We start from the raw sequence: 19932 nt of genomic DNA on the forward strand, positions 1-19932 counted from the left end.
TAAGTACAGACTAACGTAACATTAACGTGGAATTGCCCAAATGTGTAATATCAAAGACATATTACAGCGCTTTTCACTGACAATACACACCGCACTAATACTGTATATTAAAGGTAGGCCTACTCACCAAATTACAGTAGATTTCCATATTCTATTTCACGAATCACTTTAACTTTCTCTTCAATGCTTAAAACTTTCCTTTTCATTGCCATGTTTTCGCTACTGCACTTCTCTGGGTTTAGGCAGGAACACTATAGGGTAAGTAGACAATGTGAGGTCCTGTTAGACGAAGTTCTAGGAAAGAAATGCAGTTAACAACCTGTAGCGTCCTCTTGCACTATTCACGCAGTCACACCCCACACCCTTGTTTTCGCATAAAACCCACGCTCCTCTTGCAGCCCGAGGTCTTATTCTTCCAGGACAGTCATGTCAGCAAGTAGAGAAAGTGAGGGTGGGCAGACACATCGAACTTTCCCATGATATCAGAGAAATTCAGGAATGAAAATGACGTTACATACGAGGTTGATGCATTTGTGCACGTCGTACTAAGCAAGGTATAAAAACAGTTGCTTTATGAAGAATTAGTTCGTACCATTGAATATTTGACGCAATAGACAAGGTGTCGCAGAAACCAATGTTGCTATAACCAAGTTTTACTGTATATAGCACAGTATTGCATCCATGACTTCGCAACCTCAAATTATCAATAGTTTCAATATGTGTGAGGAAAGGTAATAATTCAGTGTTCAGAATCCACAATGCCGGTTACTGAAGAACCAAACCTCGGATAAAATGATTGTATGTAACTGAACTAAATATGTAAATACTGCACCCGGAAACAATCTAACATAATGAAATGATTACGAAACTATAACTTGCTAAATAACTTTAGTGAATGCTCAATTCTGTGCTACATAATGTTTCATGGAAGCTACAAAGTATTCAAGAAAGACCCTGTTATTAAAGCTGTGTGTTCAATATCCTCATTGCAAAATAATTCAGTGATAAAATAGTGTAATAATCAAAACAACAAGTTACTAGTAATCACTTTCCCAATCAACTGGAATATAAATATATCATAGATCTGTATATAATTTAAGAATAAAATATTTGTGTAAATTATATTGCAGATTCTATAAAACCAATCTGCCTTCCCTTGGGAGGTGACCAGAAACGAAATCTGGATGGTCACAATTTGATTGTATCCGGATGGGGAACGACTGAAAAAGGTGATAACAGAAATCAAGAATGTTTCATTTAGAGATTTTTCTTTAGCACTAAAAAATCTCATAAAATAGGACAAAATGCCTCTTGTTGAAATTGGGGAATGACAAAAGCTGAAATAACCACATATTTTCTGTTTGATGGTGACATTATCTAGTCTCATTTGATAAAATAATGATTCAGTGAAAATTCCTTATCCTTAATATTTAAGAACCAACACATTTCAGTCTAGAAGGGAGTGAAAGTGAAAGAGAGTGAGTATGTGTTTGTGCGTGCATGCCTGCATGCCATAGCTTAATCAGTTAGTCGCTGGCTTCCCACCACTGCAGTCTAGTCAAGTGGGATTTGTGATGGACAAAGTGGCGCTGGGGCAGGTTTTCCCCCCAAGTATTTTGGCTTCCCTTGTCAATCCTCATTCCATCAAATTCTCCATAAGCATTATCACCCGTACAGGTGCAATAGGACATATGGAAGCCGAGGTGCCGAGGGAACCTAATATGGATTCCACCTAACACTATATGAAATCTTAACTATTGTAGTCTACTGTAATCTATCGTAAACAATTTTAAGTACTGTAACTTTATTCTCTTATTGTAATCGGCCATTGTACAGTAACTGACTTGTCCTATATCATGTAACAATGATCTATAGAGACGAAATAAATAAATAAATATTTAGAACAGGTTAATAAATTGTTAAGAATGCCTAGTTTAAGCAAAACTGATCATGCATCTGTAATCTGTAAAGACACACACACTTATGTTTTTTAATACTTTGAGGCACAACACCCGATTCCTAAAAGTGATTAGGAGATTTAATATTTAAGTAGGAGAAATTTGAGTTTTGAACTCTCATTAGCAGTTAAGTCAAGATTTGTGAATAATCTTAGTTAATGCTTGTTGCAAGCATAAGAAGTCACTGAAGTTTGTTAGTCTATATAAGTCTTTATATATGAAAATATACAGCCAGGATAGCGCAGTTGGTATAGCAAATGGCTACAGGCTGGATGACCAAGGGGTGGAGATTGAGTCCCAGTAAAGTCAAGAATTTTCTCCTCTCCACGTCATCCAGGCCGGGTCTGATGTCCACCCAAACTCCTATCCAATTTGTACCACGGGCTCTTTCCCTGGCTGTAAAGCATACAGGACTTGAAGCTCACCACTAACCCCTAGCTAGCGCCAAAGTGGATCTATACATCCACTCCCATACACCTCCCTGGTGTAGTACGTAATTAGTTAAGCACAAGGACGACTTTGCTTTTTACTGTGAAATATATCTTAATACCAAGTATTTCCTTCATAAGAAGTGAAAATGTAAGATTTATAAACAATATCAAATTATAAACATGCAGTATCAAATAGCATTTCTTCATATGTTTTCATAACTTCATAAAATTATAGTAATAAAGAGCTTGCATAATAATCCACAGCAAATATTTTCACTTACAGGAATTTCTAGTTCTGTGTTGCTCGAAGTTGATGTGCCCGTTATGCCACAGGAGCAATGTGCTAATATCTACAGCCGCAGTTCTGCTTCATATAGGCGACCTGTAAGGATAACTTCAAGTCAAATTTGTGCTGGTGGCGTAAATGCTCGAGATTCATGTGGTGGTGACAGTGGAGGACCTCTTATATTCAAGGGTGAGGTCAATTTAAGGCCACGATTCGTTCAATACGGAATTGTCTCATTTGGACCTCGATCCTGTGGTATCAAAGGGATTCCTGGTGTGTACACAAAAGTTGCTTTCTATGTTGACTGGATATTAAGTAATATGAGACCATAAATATATTTTCAGTATTAAAAATTAGTACCTCTTCTCATTTTTCTACCTTCATAAAGGTCATCCAGGCAAATTAAGGGACTAGACACACATACTTTAAAAATTCATTTAATGGGTTCTACCACTGTGAACATTTGCTGTTGTGAAACAGTTAACATCCAGTATACAGTACAATGTATTTTAAAACAGGGTTGACTTAAGTCTCTCACAAATGACCTTCATGTTAGAGAAAATGAGTTATATATCAGTAATTAATAGGGCCTGGATCTTCATGCCCTAAAAGCACTTAAAATATGCACTTAAGAAACAGGTCACTTTATTCAGACTCACCTATTTACACGTATCATTCACTGCAGAAGGTAGCATCACAATAGGCAACCAGAAGTTTTTCAATGTTTTCTGGAGACAAACTACGTCTATTGTCCATCAAAATGAGTTTATAGGCCGAGAATGATCTTTCTACACCAACTGACGTGCTTGGGCGGTATTTATACACTGGCGCCGAAGGTTCGGAACATTCATCTGGCAAAGATACCATAATTCCACTCAAGTACTAATTGACTAAATCTTTTTTAGTCCTGGGTTCGAGTTCAACGACATTTCTAACTTGCATTTAATCTTTTCTCCATGGAGCGGAATTCAGTGAACTAGTTGCTTTCTGAACGAGTTCAAGTGAGTCGTGAAGGAGTGCACCATAAGATTCTAAGCTCTCAATGGCTTTTGAAACTGTAGAAAAATGTGCATGGATAAAATTCACATCTTGATAAACAGTATCACTTTCAAACACCACTTTTGCTTCACCGACACATGCATACTTATCTTCAAGTTTTGTAACCACTTCTTTTAATCGATTCAAATTCTCCTGATAAACCGAAACTGCGGATAACCATGTCCCCCACCTAGTTAGGACATGTTAAGGTGACAGAGGAACCTGAAGTAGACAATCTTTGTAGAACTGGACACGAGCTGGTACTTTCAGAAACAGTTTTTTCCCGCTTGCAATTAAATCGTTAACAGCTGGAATCTGCGCGCGTATTTTTTCTGCAATACGGTGTAATCCATGCGCTAAACAGGTTACGTGTATAAGATTTGGATAAAATACTTGTAGGGCCCTTGCTGCCATCTGTGAGTAATACAAGTACCTTACAACAATTATTCTCAGTTTCAGATGGCCATAGTAGTCACAGAGAATCATTTACAAATCTTGCTATCGTGCTATGGTTGGTTTTCTCTAGTACTTTGTAAGCAAGAAGACGTTTGCTGAGTTCGTCTGGATGTAGCTTACCAACTACGAAATTTGCTATGTATCGGCCACATAAATCGGCTGTCTCATGCACCGATATCCAGACCGATCCAGACCGTCCAGACACAATTCCCTCCGATGTCAGAACGGATTGACTCCAGAGTAGATTCATACAGCAAAGGTAGATAATTTTCTTCTAAGAGTTGATTAATTTGGAATTTTTTTAATTACACGATATTTCTCCAGAAATGATCGCAGAGCTGGATTGCTTAATTTATTCGATGGAATGTTGCTGCATACTAAAGCCTAACAAAAAGCACAGTATATCATTGAAGGTCGCAGTGTGGGGGCCGGTTTTTATGGCCCACCCCTGACAAAGTTTACAAAGATCGGATGAAAATGTATTAACAGAGGACTTGGGTTTGACCTGTGTAAGAAGTAGTTGTGGTATGCTGTTCTTCTTCCCCTTCTTTGCCGTAATATGTGCAGTCGCTTTTGAGTTTTGTTCAAGTTGAAATTTCTTTTCACATTTTACGTCATTTGCGCAAACTTGACAGTACACGACGGCACCGTCTGTTGAATAGTCACATTCATTCATTTATTCACCTTCCATAAATCCCGTCGAGAATACATTCCCATGCGGATGTCGAGATCGTCCTAGTTACAGTCACAACTAAGAATTACAGTTGTAATTACACGACATCCACCGATTTTTAAATATCTACTGCTGCACTTTTCTTTAGGCATTTTCAGCACACGAACACTTTTTTGATGCAGACTATTAAAGAAAAAGGTAACACATTAACTGAAGAGACTTTTCTCAAGACCAACTCTCTGATGCTGAGCCGCGCCATAGCTCAAGCGGTTAGTCGCTGGCTTCCCACCGCGGCGGCCCGGGTTCGATCCCGGGTCTCGTCAAATGGGATTTGTGGTGGACAAAGAGGCGTTGGGGCAGGTCTTCTCCGAGTACTTTGGTTTCCCCTGTCAATCTTCATTCCACCAATTGCTCCACAATCACCCTCACCTATCATCTGGGGCTGGTACAAGAGGCCAGAAGTAGCGACAGTACAAGCGACTTAGTCCCACCCCACTAGCAATAAAAAAAGCCTCTGATGCTACTGTCTGCTGTGGTGGTCAAAGGAATAGAGGAAAATCCCACCCCCTCCCTTCTGAAATAGCCAAGCTACCTGCTTGTATTGTAAGTGGTAAAAAAGTGCCCTTACTCAGGAAATTGAGAATAGCAACTGACAAGGGATGTCCAAACACATATATACAGAAATATGCTCTTATGTTTACCAAAAAACCTCAAAATATGCATTTTCAAAAAATCCGGGCCCTAGTAATTTTATACATATATGGAATTCTTCTCGAGAAAATTAAAAACTCGGTACACAAGAGTTTGCCACTGAACCCTAACCTGAACCATTTTGAATGCAGTCTACACCCTACTTTCTTCACAACAAATTTTATTATTGTTGGTTTGATGGTGGTGTTATAAAGAGTGCTGCTTTCTTCTGTATTCGATGCTGTGCAGTCCAGTTATAAGTTCACTGACATGTCAGAGGAATGTACTGCCTCCATCTTCAGAGATGAAGAGTATGCCAAAGTTAGCAATTAGCAAGAAGCAGTCAGCTCACTTACTGCTTTCTGCTACACATCACATTTCAGAAGACAGCATTCTCGATGTTATTATTATTCTCTCCTCTACACCTAGGCCTATCAAGTTATTTCTTCCTTCCTTCCTTCCTTTCCTCCCTCCCTTCCTTCCTTCCTTCCTCCTCCTCTTCCTGATCTTCCTTCTGCTCCTCCTCCTTCTGATTTAAGAATTTTGTGCTACAAACCCGTTCTTATGTTCACGAATTTTAAAACTCATCTTTCCACCTGTTTCTGGGTCTCTCTACATTTCTCTGTCCCCTGTGACTGTATACGTATGCTAACTTTGGTAGCCTACTATTTTTCATTGCATTTACATTCTGTACCAAATTTAACTGATATACTTAGTTTTAATTCTCCTGCCATTCTGTATTTCAGCATCCCGTTGCAATTGTTCAAATTAGCGTCCATTGTTTATCTTCCATCAAAATTGCAACACTTTTTACATTCTACCCTTCAACACTAAATGTTTTGGCCCTAAACGGCCAGCTTCAGGTGTTTTTATGTTACAGATATTTTACTAAAACTGTGTTAAAAACTGCTGCACTGTTTTAATTCGTGTTAAAATCACATGCTGTGGTCTTCTTTTTAAGTAAAACGAGATAAAATCCTTTAAAATTTCTTTTGCATATTATTTCGCCTCACCGGAGGTGTCGTCATTTTTGTAAATGTATCAAGGTGTTTTTCTCGGCTGCTTGCCCCTCACGTTCATGGTCTACTTTCAGTTTCTGTTTGCCATATGCTCCTAGTTTGTGTGTGCTTCCTCCACAGTGTGTGGTGTTATCTTTACTAGTTTACTAGGCACTAGTAAAGACAAGTGCCTAGTGCCTAATAAACTAGTAAACTAGTAAACTAATAAACTAGTTTTCCTTGAGGAGAGGGTTTTAAACTGTTTCTTTTGCCCCTTATAATAGCATTTTTTCTCTTTGTTTGATGTATGTTCAGACAAACCCACCATATCTGATGAACCTCCTCATCTACTGTACAAGGGGTGTACTCCCTCGCAGTTACAGGGTCCAGAGAAATCCCTTCAGGTTTTATGACTAATATAGTTTATGAATCTCTTAGTTTCCACATTGTTGAAAGGTTTCAGATGTATCTAAATGTAAATTTGTTTAAGTCTAAGGAAATTATATATTCTAAACAGTAGTTTGATAATAGAATACAATGCAAGTAACCCAATGAAGAAGGGTTATTTTAAGTATAATGGATGCCCAATATTTAAATTCNTAACACAGTTTTAGTAAAATATCTGTAACATAAAAACACCTGAAGATGGCCGTTTGAGGCCAAAACCCGTAGTATTGAAGTGTAGAATGTAAAAAGTGTTGCAATTTTGATGGAAGATAAACAATGGACCCTAATTCTCCTACCATATTTTCATCATTCAGTAGAGCTCTTATTTCCTTTTATTTGATATTTTGACTTGAAAAAGTTACTCCTAGCTGTAACCTTGGAAATATTATACATATGCTGCTTCTGTTTCTCCTGCACCCTCCCACCCACTGGTTTTTTTCTCACAATACAAGTTTCACTTCAAAAATGTAAATTTGGATTAACTATTTCATTATCTAGTAATAACAAAGCATCTCTTCCCTTATTTTCAAAATTTATCTCCATTTTTCCATTTAAGCAGTTTTACACATACAGGCTTCCTTACACCCAAGATATTTAATTTTGGGTAAATATTTAATAACATAGTCATTTGTTTTGTTTTCTTTCAATGCCTTTTTTGTACACCCATTCCTCTAGTTTTTCTTCCTGAAAATTTTACTGCAGTCTTGATTTAGAACCATAACCGATATCAGTAAAATATCTTCTGATTCTGCATGCAAAACTTGGCTATCAGAATATGTCAGTTTAGTGATACCTCCTTTCTTTTGAAATCTGAATTCCTTTAATGTTTTAAGTTCTGTAATTCTATTATTTTACTAATATATGTGTTCAGCAAGACTGGAGATAATCTACATCCTTTGCATGATCCCATATTAATTTTAACTGGCTTGGTCATAATTATCTCTCAAATTATATATATATGATATTATTCTTGTAAATATTACATTTATTAATTTTCAGTTAACATTGTAACTATCCAAGTCATACCACAGTTTGTTTCATATATACTATCATATGCCTTCATAAGTTTAAGAACTGTAAATATGTCAGTATAAATTTTTCACTCTTCCATGTTTTAAGAAAAGTTATTGCATGTGTGCTGCTACATGCTATCCTACAGCCACATAGGCCTTTTTCTAAATATTTTTCTGTCTCTGAAATCACTCTGTTTTTGAGAATATCTAAGTTCATTGCTGCAGATAACAGTGAAACAGACTGTAATTGTTGCATTTATCTCTTTGGAACCCTTCTTATACGTCTTAATAATTAAAGCTTCATACCAACCTCCTGAAAAATATTTGTTTCTGGGTATTATTAAAAAAATTGTAATCATAATTTTTCCATTCTTTCTTGAGCAAATTTCTGTAGTTCTATGAATCGTTCTAGAACCACACTTTTTCTGTTTTCACTTCCTTTATGGCTTTTTCCAGTTCATCACTTAATATTGCATTTTGTTTTCCTACTGAACCCTTTATGCTGTCCTAATATTGTCTTCATATAAAAAAGCCTTGTAGCAGTTCTCTACTAAGCCATGCAACAGGTCCAGTGACTAGCTGCCAGCTTCTATACGAGGGTAGCACTCCGAGCACTTCTATATTCTCCTGCTTAATATTATTCCACCAGTGCTCCATACTCATCTACAAGCACCATCTAGGGCTCCTTTTAGAATGCAGTTTGAAGGGATTCAGTTTTACCCCACTCCTAAAACAAGTCCTCGCCTCTTTGGTAATAAAATTAATGTGGGAATTATATTTGGTTAGATGTTATGGATTTAAAGGCTTTACAACCAATTGCCTATGTGCCAGTAATGTTTATATTAGGTTCACTCAGTTTTATGATTGTGTCTGTACCTTCCTAGACAGTAATCTTATTTTTGCTCCTATATTCTTGTACACAATGTGATCTCACACTTTTCATGAACAGCTCTATGTTACATATTCTTTCTTTACTTACTTGGAGTCCTCTTTTAACTTCTTTCTTCCATATATGGAATTTCCTGTGTCTTCTTCATCACAGATATCCAAAACAACTCTTTACTACTTATTTAAGGATTGTGTTTGAATTTAACCTTAACTATTGCTAGTTATGCTGCTTTTGTTGTTTGTTCAAAATTAATAAAATTTGTTAATTCTTTCTTGGTTTGAAAACTGAACATTAGATTTAGCACCTCAATAGAGCATATTGATTTTTAGGTATCTTTGAGGTAATCATGTTTTACATTGTACTAGAAAACTGTCTGAAAATGCTTCTGGGTCTCTAAATGCCCAGGTGCCCAACATATGAAAATTTAGTTTTACGTTTATCATAATAAAATCTGTAATAGATTTGGTTCATTTACTTGTCCAAGTAAACATGTGTAAATTTCTATGTTTAAAAAAAACTGATAATCTTTAGTTTGCTGAACACACAAGAGCCTATTAGTTATTTTCCATTATTTCCTGCAATATTTCCCACATACTCCTAAATTTTTCAGTGCAGGAAAATTGCTTATTCTTTTATTTAAATCCCTTCCAATCAACAAATAGTTTGCTTTTCTGTTTCATCTGAATGCTTATGTAATTCTCTGTAAACTGGAAGTCATTCATATTTTCTTCTACTGTGGTATATACTCCAATTAAATTTACATGCAACTACTTGTTTCTAACTCTCATGTCAGTATTGTGTGATTTTCAACTACATGATACTTTCCTTCCTTGTAATATGTTCTTCATTAAAAGATGATGTCCTGAGTCAAATCTTCACTCTGTAGGCACACCAGAGTTTATTAAGAAATTATCTCCCCGAACTAACAGTCCCTTATTTTTCCTCCTGGTTTTAGATATCATTGCTAGATCCATCCATTCCTTAATTCATCCAGTATTTCTACTAGTTAAGTAAAGTAGTAAATGCTGCTTACAGAGGACACATCATACATACCAGATGGAAAGTCAAAATTCATTTATAACTCTAATCTTGCCAGAGTGGTCTATGTCATCATCCCTCCAAACAATTTCCTTCTCAGCATTTTGAGTACAAGATTTTCTGTGCCTGACCACTAGNTTTACTAGGCACTAGTAAAGACAAGTGCCTAGTGCCTAATAAACTAGTAAACTAGTAAACTAATAAACTAGTTTTCCTTGAGGAGAGGGTTTTAAACTGTTTCTTTTGCCCCTTATAATAGCATTTTTTCTCTTTGTTTGATGTATGTTCAGACAAACCCACCATATCTGATGAACCTCCTCATCTACTGTACAAGGGGTGTACTCCCTCGCAGTTACAGGGTCCAGAGAAATCCCTTCAGGTTTTATGACTAATATAGTTTATGAATCTCTTAGTTTCCACATTGTTGAAAGGTTTCAGATGTATCTAAATGTAAATTTGTTTAAGTCTAAGGAAATTATATATTCTAAACAGTAGTTTGATAATAGAATACAATGCAAGTAACCCAATGAAGAAGGGTTATTTTAAGTATAATGGATGCCCAATATTTAAATTCATCTTCATATTTTCCATTTTACAGCAATTATTTGCAATCTGATGATTTTGAATATTGGGCATTGAATATAAATACTTGAAAATGCAATAATATGAGAGTCCAGTCACACTATGCCAATATACATTGCTGGAATATTACACTGTTCCGTGCAAAGCACTTAATAATACAGTACATTCAACGTTACTTCTTTTAATTAACCATCTGCATTTATGGTAAATTGCCAGAAGTAAGCTTCATAATGCAAAACACGGACATGAATTCAGTCAATACAACATATTACTTGGAAATAAATTTTTATCAAATTTCAGTAGAGACAGATTTGCTTTTCTGTAGGTAGTTTCCCAAGGTTCCAAATGTTACATTTTTTATACAGAATCCACTGTACTGAGCACACTCTGCTTATATCTTTATTAACATAATGCATCTATAAGTATACTGTCGATATTACAACAGTATTGAGTCTTGTGAGAAATAGTATCTTCTTTTATAAAGAACTTTTAATATGTTGCTCCATTAAAAAAATGGAGGTAATATATTGTTACAAAATGTAGGAGGTTTCTTAAAAAATAATAGAATGGTATGACTCAGAAACTTGAATGGTGAAGACAATAATTGTTTCAAACTGAAATATAGTTGCTGCAGATTATAAAGGACTGTTAAATAACCCAGATATGAACATAGGACAAATAGCCATACATCAAGAAAAGTCGGTTTCTATGCCTTTTTATGCATGATAAGTCTTATTTAAATTTGATGTGAAATTGTACAAGCAAAGTCTCACTGTGTCAAATGCCAGGACTGTACTCATCGCTGGATTTACATAGTGTGGGACTCTAGTGTGAATATTTTTGGAGTCCTTGTTTCTGGGAGATTTCAGGCTTTCTCCAGCAGGGGCATCCGGAAAATTTGCTTACAGACTTACATTTATGCTATGCAAGATGATTTTTGTTGAACACCTTAGAACAGAAGTTCTCAGAAATTGTGATACCATAACCCCCTAAAATACTGTATAAATTTACATGATCTGAACCCTTCCATCTCCACAGTGCAGATCTGCACATTGCTGCAAGTTCCTATTACGCTATGGTGACAGCAGGAACCTAAATAGCTTTACAGCCTCTGTACACCTACAGTAAGCTAAAAAATGTTACTGCAAAGTCATGAAATATTTTGCTGGCTGCAAATACATTTCCTAAAAGCATATATGTTAGGTCTTACTGACTTACTGAAATTGTGTTCATGTGCAACCATATTTTAAATAATATTCAAGTTTATTACCCCGAGGAACATATGTATATCTAAGGGAGTGTGTCCGAATATTATTTGATTACGAATAATGTCTTCATGGGGTAGTGCTTAGTTAGTTAAGCACAAGGACAACTTTGCCTTTTTATTCTTGTAACTACTGTATCCGTTAAAAAGAGCTATTGAAGACTCAGATTAAGACCTACATCTGAAATTGGAGATGGCAAGAGAGTGGCAAATGAGGCATCTGCCAACCCCCAGCCCCCCAAGAATTTTTGGAAGAAATCTCAAAATTGAAAAGAGAAGAAAACATGCGAAATATTAATGCCAGCAATTAAAAATGTAGAAAAAGAGACCATTCCGCCCTTATTGATATTCTAGGACGATCAGTTGAATTGTCAATACACGGCTTAAAGTTAAGTCTGCAAAACAATTTTACCCCCCCCTCCCACACAACCAACTTACAAAAAATTAACGCCCGNNNGCCGCGCTCATGCATCTGATTGGCCATGGCTGAGGAATGCCTGTCGGTGTTAGTCACTCTTTTGGTTGATAATGGCCTGGCTTCGGCTATGAAATTCTCAGAAATCTTTGGGCAATTCGGTTTCGAAAAAAGTAGAGGAAAACATTTAGGGTGGTCGAAAAATGCACTCATGTTGCTTTTAGACTCAAGTATTGCTTGTTGCCTCAGAAATATGCGTTAATTATATGTGCTTTACGAAAGTAAAGCAAAACTTAATCTGTCTCCCTAGCCATAATAGTCTTTCTTTATGGATTTCGTTAATTTGCAGCATGCCAGCGTTAAGTTTTAGAGCTGTGAAACCGTACATTTCTGCGAAGGGGGCGATTTAATAGCTGAACCGCTATTGAAATCGTAAAAATTATAGACATTTATGTCACGTAAAATACCTTACATGTCATTTCCTCACCAAAGAGTCTTGTTAATTTCACTGCTTCTGTCACAAGGTGAGAAACTTTTTTGTTGTCGGTAATAAATTTGCAAGGAAAATATAGAGTGATACGTACTAAGTTATTGTCGTGGTTTCCGTGGCCTGTAAACGGAAATCCACACCATAAATTACAATCATTCTGTAGTATTTCTCACGTGAAAGCAAAGTTAACTGAACGCAGATCATCTTAAACAGATAAGTGTACGTCTTTGCACAGTGCACTATACAAGTATTTCAAATTTGAGCACCGAAACTAATAGCCGTGTTCTTTGAAATTGCTTTCTGAACATAAATCTGCAATGTTCAGTGCTGATGTGAATGTACTCAGTGTTGTTATTGTGTTTCTGCAGTTCGTGCCATTTAAGTTTTGCTATACCAACAGTCTCACGGTTTCATGTAGAACTTACGGGAATGAAATGTTGTTGAAGTGGGTCTGGAATTTTATAATAACTTTGTTTCCTATAACAACAAAATGATAAGTTCTACGTTGTTTCTTGTTACTGTGTGCCATGATTTTTTAAATAATTATATACGTTAACATAAATTCATGTTCGTGGAATTAGTTTGCATGATATGTGATACAAAGTCTGTTTAGTGTATGTAAAATAATAAGATTACATAATTCAATGCAATATATGTACATTATATGTGTAATATACAGAACATAATTTATTTACATAACTATGTTTCTCAGATTCAAGAATAATTAATTTTTGTTATACTATTGTATTGCCGCCTGTACGAAATAAAGTGTTTGCATTTGGCCTTGAATGAATGAATGAGTGAGGGGTTGGCCATAATAATCCGGCTGCTGCACCACGAAATTAAATTATCTATTGTGCTTCCCCTTTTGATTAACCCTTTATTAAAGTCCGTGCCATAGCTGAAGCGGTTAGTCGCTGGCTTCCCACCGCGGCGGCCCGGGTTCGATCCCGGGTCTGGTCAAGTGGGATTTGTGGTGGACAAAGTGGTGCTGGGCGGGTTTTCCCCGAGTTCTTTGGTTTCCCTTGCCCATCTTCATTCCACCAAATTCTCCATCATCATAATCACCCGGGGCAAGCTACAATAGGCCAATCAGTGGGCGCCATGCCGAGTGGACCCAATTGGACTCCACAACCCACTAAGCGAATTAAAAAAAAACTAACAGCACTTTCTATCACTACCCGAACTTCTACACTACTCTTCTCCTTGATTTATCTATTATGGTAACTGATTGGGGCTGAAATTAGATTCTTCTTTCTTTTTCTTCCTCTGGCTGCACAGCCCTTTAAGTTTAGCCTTACTATACTATAAACCGGTAGGTCACGGGTTCGAATCCTGGTGAGGTCGTAGGATTTTTCAATTGACCTAATGTTTCCAGCACCATTATGTCCCTGGGGTCGACTTTGTGACTAACAGTAATGAGTACCAAGAATCTTCCTGCGGGTAAAAGGTTACAGGTGCGTAAGGATTTACGACCTAACCGCCATCTATGAGCCGATTGTCTAGAAAATGTGGGAGCCTCGGCATGTCACAACCGTACAGATCTTCACGGCCTGTTACAAGGATAGCTTTACCTTTTCTCTTTTACCTTAGCCTCCCTTAGAATTATTGCCCGTTTTTGTCTGTCTTGAGCATTTAATCTGAATCTTTTTATACATAGGGTTCCTTTGTCAGGCTTTGAGTTATCTAACCATCTCAACTTTGGCCGTCCTGCTCGACATCTGCCTCCCGGTTTAGTTTTGATTATCATTTTTGGGATACTTGTATTTTCCATTATGATGTTGTGNCAGATAGTCTGCTTTTACCGGTTCTCACGGTCTCTTCGCTTGCAGATTTCTTATATTTTTTCTTCTACCCTGAAGATGGAGGCGATAGGTTCCTCCGAAACGTCGGTTAACACCACATATACACGGTGCCAAATCCCAGAAGACAGCTTTCTTCATAGTCACCGCAGTGAAAGCCTCAAATCTTCCGAACTATTAACTAGAATAGAAAGAAACAATAACAATGGAACCAACTTACCCGTGCTGGCACAAGGTAACTCCATTTGACGGTACTTCAACTGTTGCGCGATCTTTTATCTTTAGGTATGAAGCTCCTTTTCTGTGCCAAGTTGGAATTCACTTCGCACTTAAATTTGCGAAGTCGAAATAAATCGACATCAATAATTTTCCAGTTAATTTCTATTGAGACTTCGTATTACGTGTACTAAACCAAGCAATGCTCCGTTTCATAAGGCAGAATGGGGTAAGTGCGTTGGTGAAATGCTACTTTGAAGATGTTAAACCTATTTTCATGAAAGCATGCTAATAGGTTGATTAGTAATATACGTAGTTGCCCTATCGACCAGTATGTGTGTGTGAAGTCATGACGTTGAGTGAAGTTAATCCAGCTATCAGTTTAGTCTTTCACTTCAGCTATCAGGGAGAGGTAAAGGTCTCTCATTGGCTGGAATTCGGCTTCGTCACGTTTTCAGATTTCCCAATTTTTGCACATCAATTAATTCTAATGAAGTGAGTATGGAGTTTTAAGTTGTGCTTATCTTTTACATTCGTTTCTGATGCATAACTCACTTGCTTCTTGGAGTTTTGCTACTGGGGAAGTGTATGCTGGTACTTCCGGCGAAGCATGACACGCAGCTACCTTAAACAAATCAAGCTCTTACTCCAGTATGCGAAATGTTTTCAAAGAGTATGATAGTTTATTTTATACTGAATTGTAAGAAATTATGGACGTATGTACGCTTCAAAGTGAAAATGTATTTAAAAGTCCATTTCTGTTGTAGCCACAAAAAAGTTGTCTTCAGTTTTAGTAAAAACTTCATAATTCCAGCGGGAATTATTCTGTACAATATTACACACAAGCCTTAAGATTACGGAACTTTCTTATTTATACACTTGTCGCATGAAAGTCAACCTTTGTTTCGAAGGAACATGTCGCCTCCGTCCTCAGAACTTGCTGCTGCTTCATGATGGTTATTACTTGGCTTAATTTTAAAACCCTGAAGATAAATTATCTTGATTGATTTTAATGCCATGTACTTGTCGTAACTGCACAAATTATGGTATCGAATGGTAAGACAATTTTCAATTAGATTGGATGAAGTCTTGGCCTATTTAATATTATATTTCAGAATTTCCTAAAAGGACCAAGGAATTGCAAGATAAACTTTATTTGTCTGAGATTCGAAGGACAGACCCTTTGAACATGAAACACGATGGTAACTATTTGCTTATACTCTGATTACCAGTTTGTCAAATTTCTCGAGAAATGTGTCATAAGTTCATAATTTCATGTGGGTCGATAATTTTATATCTTTCAAGCTTTTAATTTATTTTGCAGGCTCGAAGTAAGAGTAGAATTTTTAAGTGCCAAACACACAAACCCGAGATGATATTATTCTCTTCATAATCCTTTGTAAATAATCTAGACTAAATCATGCCAGCATGTTCTGTTACAAATAAGATCAAAAATTTGTGACGATGGTATATTAATACAAATATAATGTTTCGGGGCATTACCCATCGTCTGTTTTTGTTGAAGACGCCGTTTTTTTTATTTAAAACACAATGTTTCAGAGACTGTGTTTTGTTCCCTTCTTCAGGCAAAACCTATTCAGTTGGACCCAACCCATCCTTATCTCCGGATACCTGCGCCAACACAAGTAAATAAAAGTAAAGCTATCCCTGTACCAGGCCGTGAGGACCCATAGGGTTGTGAGACGTTGAGGATCCCACATTATCTAGACCAGACATGTCAAACTCAACTTGTACAGAGGTCCACCTCAGCCCTCTAAATAATAGTCCAGGGCCGCACTTCAAAATAGAAATATACATTAGATTTTGATACAAGGAAATTTAATTCTATTTATTATTCAGGAATAATTTAAATATAATTACCTAAAGTCACATATCTTACAGTTTTAAAAAGCAAGAGAATGCCATTTTTGACAAGTATCAAACAGCTTTTCAATATGTAAAAAGAGAGATTACACAAGAAATTATGTAAGAAATAGCAAAACATTGAATTTCCTGCAGCCTGCTAATTTATGTCTGCGTGAGACTTCTTGTCTTCTGGTCTGTTGGAAAATTGTCATTACAAAAAAAAATATTTCTACTAAAATTTTAATATTGATTTGAATATCAANATAAAAAGAGAGATTACAAGGAAATTTAATTATATTTATTATTCAGGAATAATTTAAATATAATTACCTAAAGTCACATATCTTACAGCTTTAAAAAGCAAGAGAATGCCATTTTTGACAAGTATCAAACAGCTTTTCAATATATAAAAACAGAGATTACACAAGAAATTGTGTAAGAAATAGCAAAACATTGAATTTCCTGCAGCTTGCTAATTTATGTCTGCGTGAGACTTCTTGTCTTCTGGTCTGTTGGAAAATTGTCATTACAAAAAAAATATTTCTACTAAAATTTTAATATTGATTTGAATATCAATTAGCTCTAAAAGTTGAGGGGCTGCACTTTGTGGCTACGGGGGCCGCATGTTTGACACGGCTGATCTAGGCAATCGGCTCAAAGATGGCGGTAAGGTTGTCAGCCTTACGCGCCGGCATCAACACAAGAAAGGGTAAAAAACAGGACGATGGATAATGTACGGAAATATAATATTTGTATGTTCTGTTTTAGCTCGAACCACTGACACTATAACACAGATGAATGTGAAATTATATGCCCTCCCTTTGACACAACATTGGAAGCCTTAACCAAGCGAGAGCACTTGGAGGAATAGCTGACTGGAAATACTTGAAATGCACTATAGTTACTTGCAGACTGCGAAGCACAATAGAAATGTAATTATCTGCAATTATGAGCAATAAATATCCGATGGATTCGGTTATAAATTACAACCTTGTATTCAATCACTAATCAGTACTAAAAGCACTAAATAGAACTGGGCTGTCAAATTGACGGAACTCTGGCCGCGCACATACAACTTCGAGGATTATTATTTAGTCGACAAAAAGTGTGTTAGCGTTTTCCACCTCCTTAAAATGGTGACGAATCTTGTTGAAAGAACTTGCCGAAAAGAGCGTACTAACTATTCCTTGTAACTTTTCAATTGTTTTAGCACGACACTGAATAATTAACTTATATGAGTAGACATGGAATTAGTATGACTCAGAGATCGTATGCAATGTAGAGACGGCGTAGCAAACCTCTAGAGTCTGATTTTTATAAAATCATTCTCCTGGCGTATATTTGTATCGGCACATTCTAAAATATTTCTTACTCATGCTTCACGCCGGCAGGTTAAAGGTAAAGTTGTCCTTGTGCTTAACTAATTAAGCACTACGCCATTAAGACGTATGGGGGAGTGGATGTATAGATCCATACTTTCTTGACATTGGTGCTAGTTGTAGGTGAGTGGTCAGCTTCACGCCCGGATCGCTTTACCGCCCGGGAAAGAGCCCCCTGTCCTCACTGGATAGGAAGCTGATTGAGCCCCAGTGCCGGTCTTGACGACGTGAAGAAGAGGAAATTCTTGACCTTACTGGGACTCGAACTCCTTAGTCGTCCAGCCCGTAGCCAGTAGCTATACTAACGGAGGGATCCCGAAAGCAAATAATTATGTTAAATGAAGCGCCTCAATGGTTTGAAGTAGGAAAATCTTGAAAGAGTATTATTCATTTATTCCATGCTGCATACATTTGTCTGCTATCGCAGTTCATAGAACATTCTACTGCTCTGCAAGACCGAATGAGACCGCATCTGTTTGATAAAAAAACTTGTTATTTGTGTCATCTTTATTTGATGTTGTTTTTTTTCTTTCATAATCTTCTTGGATTCAAAATAGAATTTCTGAGGATCTATACTGGAAATATACTTACTTCCATTTACTCATTATTCTTGATAAATTTTATTCTTTATAAAATACAGTTTTGATCACCATGGAGCGTGTGAGAAATAAAATATTTACGCATGTATAGGCCGCAATTTTTTTGCCAAAAATTCAAGAGGAAAACTGGGGTGCGGCTTATATTCGAAATATTCGAAATCACACTTCATTTAAAAAAATTATATTCATAATTAGTAATACAGGGTAATAATATTCCAAGAAAATTATTTTTTCTATAATTTATGTTTGAAAATTGTGCTGCGGCCTATACATGCGTAAATACGGTAAGTATGAAGATTATACTGACTTTTCTGAACAGGGGATTTCCATCCGGCCTTCAATTCCTTTCTCACTATGGCGCAACTTTTACTGGAGATAATTGTTTTCTGGTACTGTGTTGTTCTTGTACCTGTGTACTTCGATGATAACAGTGTAGAGAACTCTGTAATTTTGTATCTCAAAAGTGCAGAAATAATGTCCTTTTTTTTTGCGGTTACGGTTAAATTCTTTAAAAAAATATATGTCAGCTGAACAAATATAATTTCTACTACACTGTTAATATGAAGCTGTCACTTGAGTTACGTAAAATGGTTTCCTATCTCAGATACTGTATTCATCATCAAGTGAAGGGATATAGGATTATTATGGCCCAAAATAACAAATTTGGTGGGAGAATCTAAAATTGTTTATATAAAATTCACTGTAATACATGTGGACAAGAATTTTCTCTTCTTCGTGTTCATGAAGACCGGTTCTTGGTTCTACCCAACATCCTATTCAATGGGTACCGGGGACCCTTTCCCCCGGGTAAAGCTGCAGGGGCGTGAGCCTGACCACTCACCTCCAGCTAGTGCCGAGGTCAAGAAAATGTGGATACATAGACTCCCCCATGCGCCTTCATGGCGTAGTACTTAATTAGGCAAGCACAGGGACAACTTTACCTGCAATACATGTAGGACTAATGAAAAGGTTCGTATTGTTGTGCCATGCTAGTCCACTTCGCACACGGACAACATGGTTTGGCAGTTCCCACCTTTAACACTCCATGGCCCTTGCAAGGAAAATAATACGTTAGGAAACGTACATATAATATAACAGTTCTGATACCTCACTTCTTTATTTGTCTTAGATTTTCATTTCGTGAAACCGCACAAACGCTTAGAGGTGTCAATCACTGTTGTTCTATCAAAACGAAAACGGAAATATGTAGCCTTAATAAAGCTCCCCAGTTTCAAATTTTATTCGGTTTCTAGTTGTTACATGCCGACAGACACACTGGCAGGCACATGGCGAAGCTAATGGGCTTATTATTGTAACTTCACGACGTGATCGCGCCGAAAATCGCGAATCCTCATATAAAAATGCACCCCTTTATCTTATCACATATATCGATAATCATTCG

The 19932-nt window shown here is 36.7% G+C and overlaps 1 protein-coding gene across 2 annotated transcripts in view; it reads left to right on the forward strand.

The window, feature by feature from the left end:
* Positions 1-3362, forward strand: part of LOC111870322 (melanization protease 1) — a 37002-nt gene extending 33640 nt beyond the window's left edge. For both annotated transcript variants that reach the window (XM_023862502.2, XM_023862503.2), the window contains 2 exons: positions 1131-1229; positions 2673-3362. In XM_023862502.2, coding sequence (XP_023718270.1) covers positions 1131-1229; positions 2673-3007 — 434 coding nt within the window. In that variant the 3' untranslated portion in view covers positions 3008-3362. The remainder of the gene's footprint in view (positions 1-1130; positions 1230-2672) is intronic.
* Positions 3363-19932: the final 16570 nt, after the last annotated feature.

Source organism: Cryptotermes secundus, unplaced genomic scaffold (assembly GCF_002891405.2).
Source record: "Cryptotermes secundus unplaced genomic scaffold, Csec_1.0 scaffold391, whole genome shotgun sequence".
Taxonomy (NCBI): Eukaryota; Metazoa; Arthropoda; class Insecta; order Blattodea; family Kalotermitidae; genus Cryptotermes; species Cryptotermes secundus.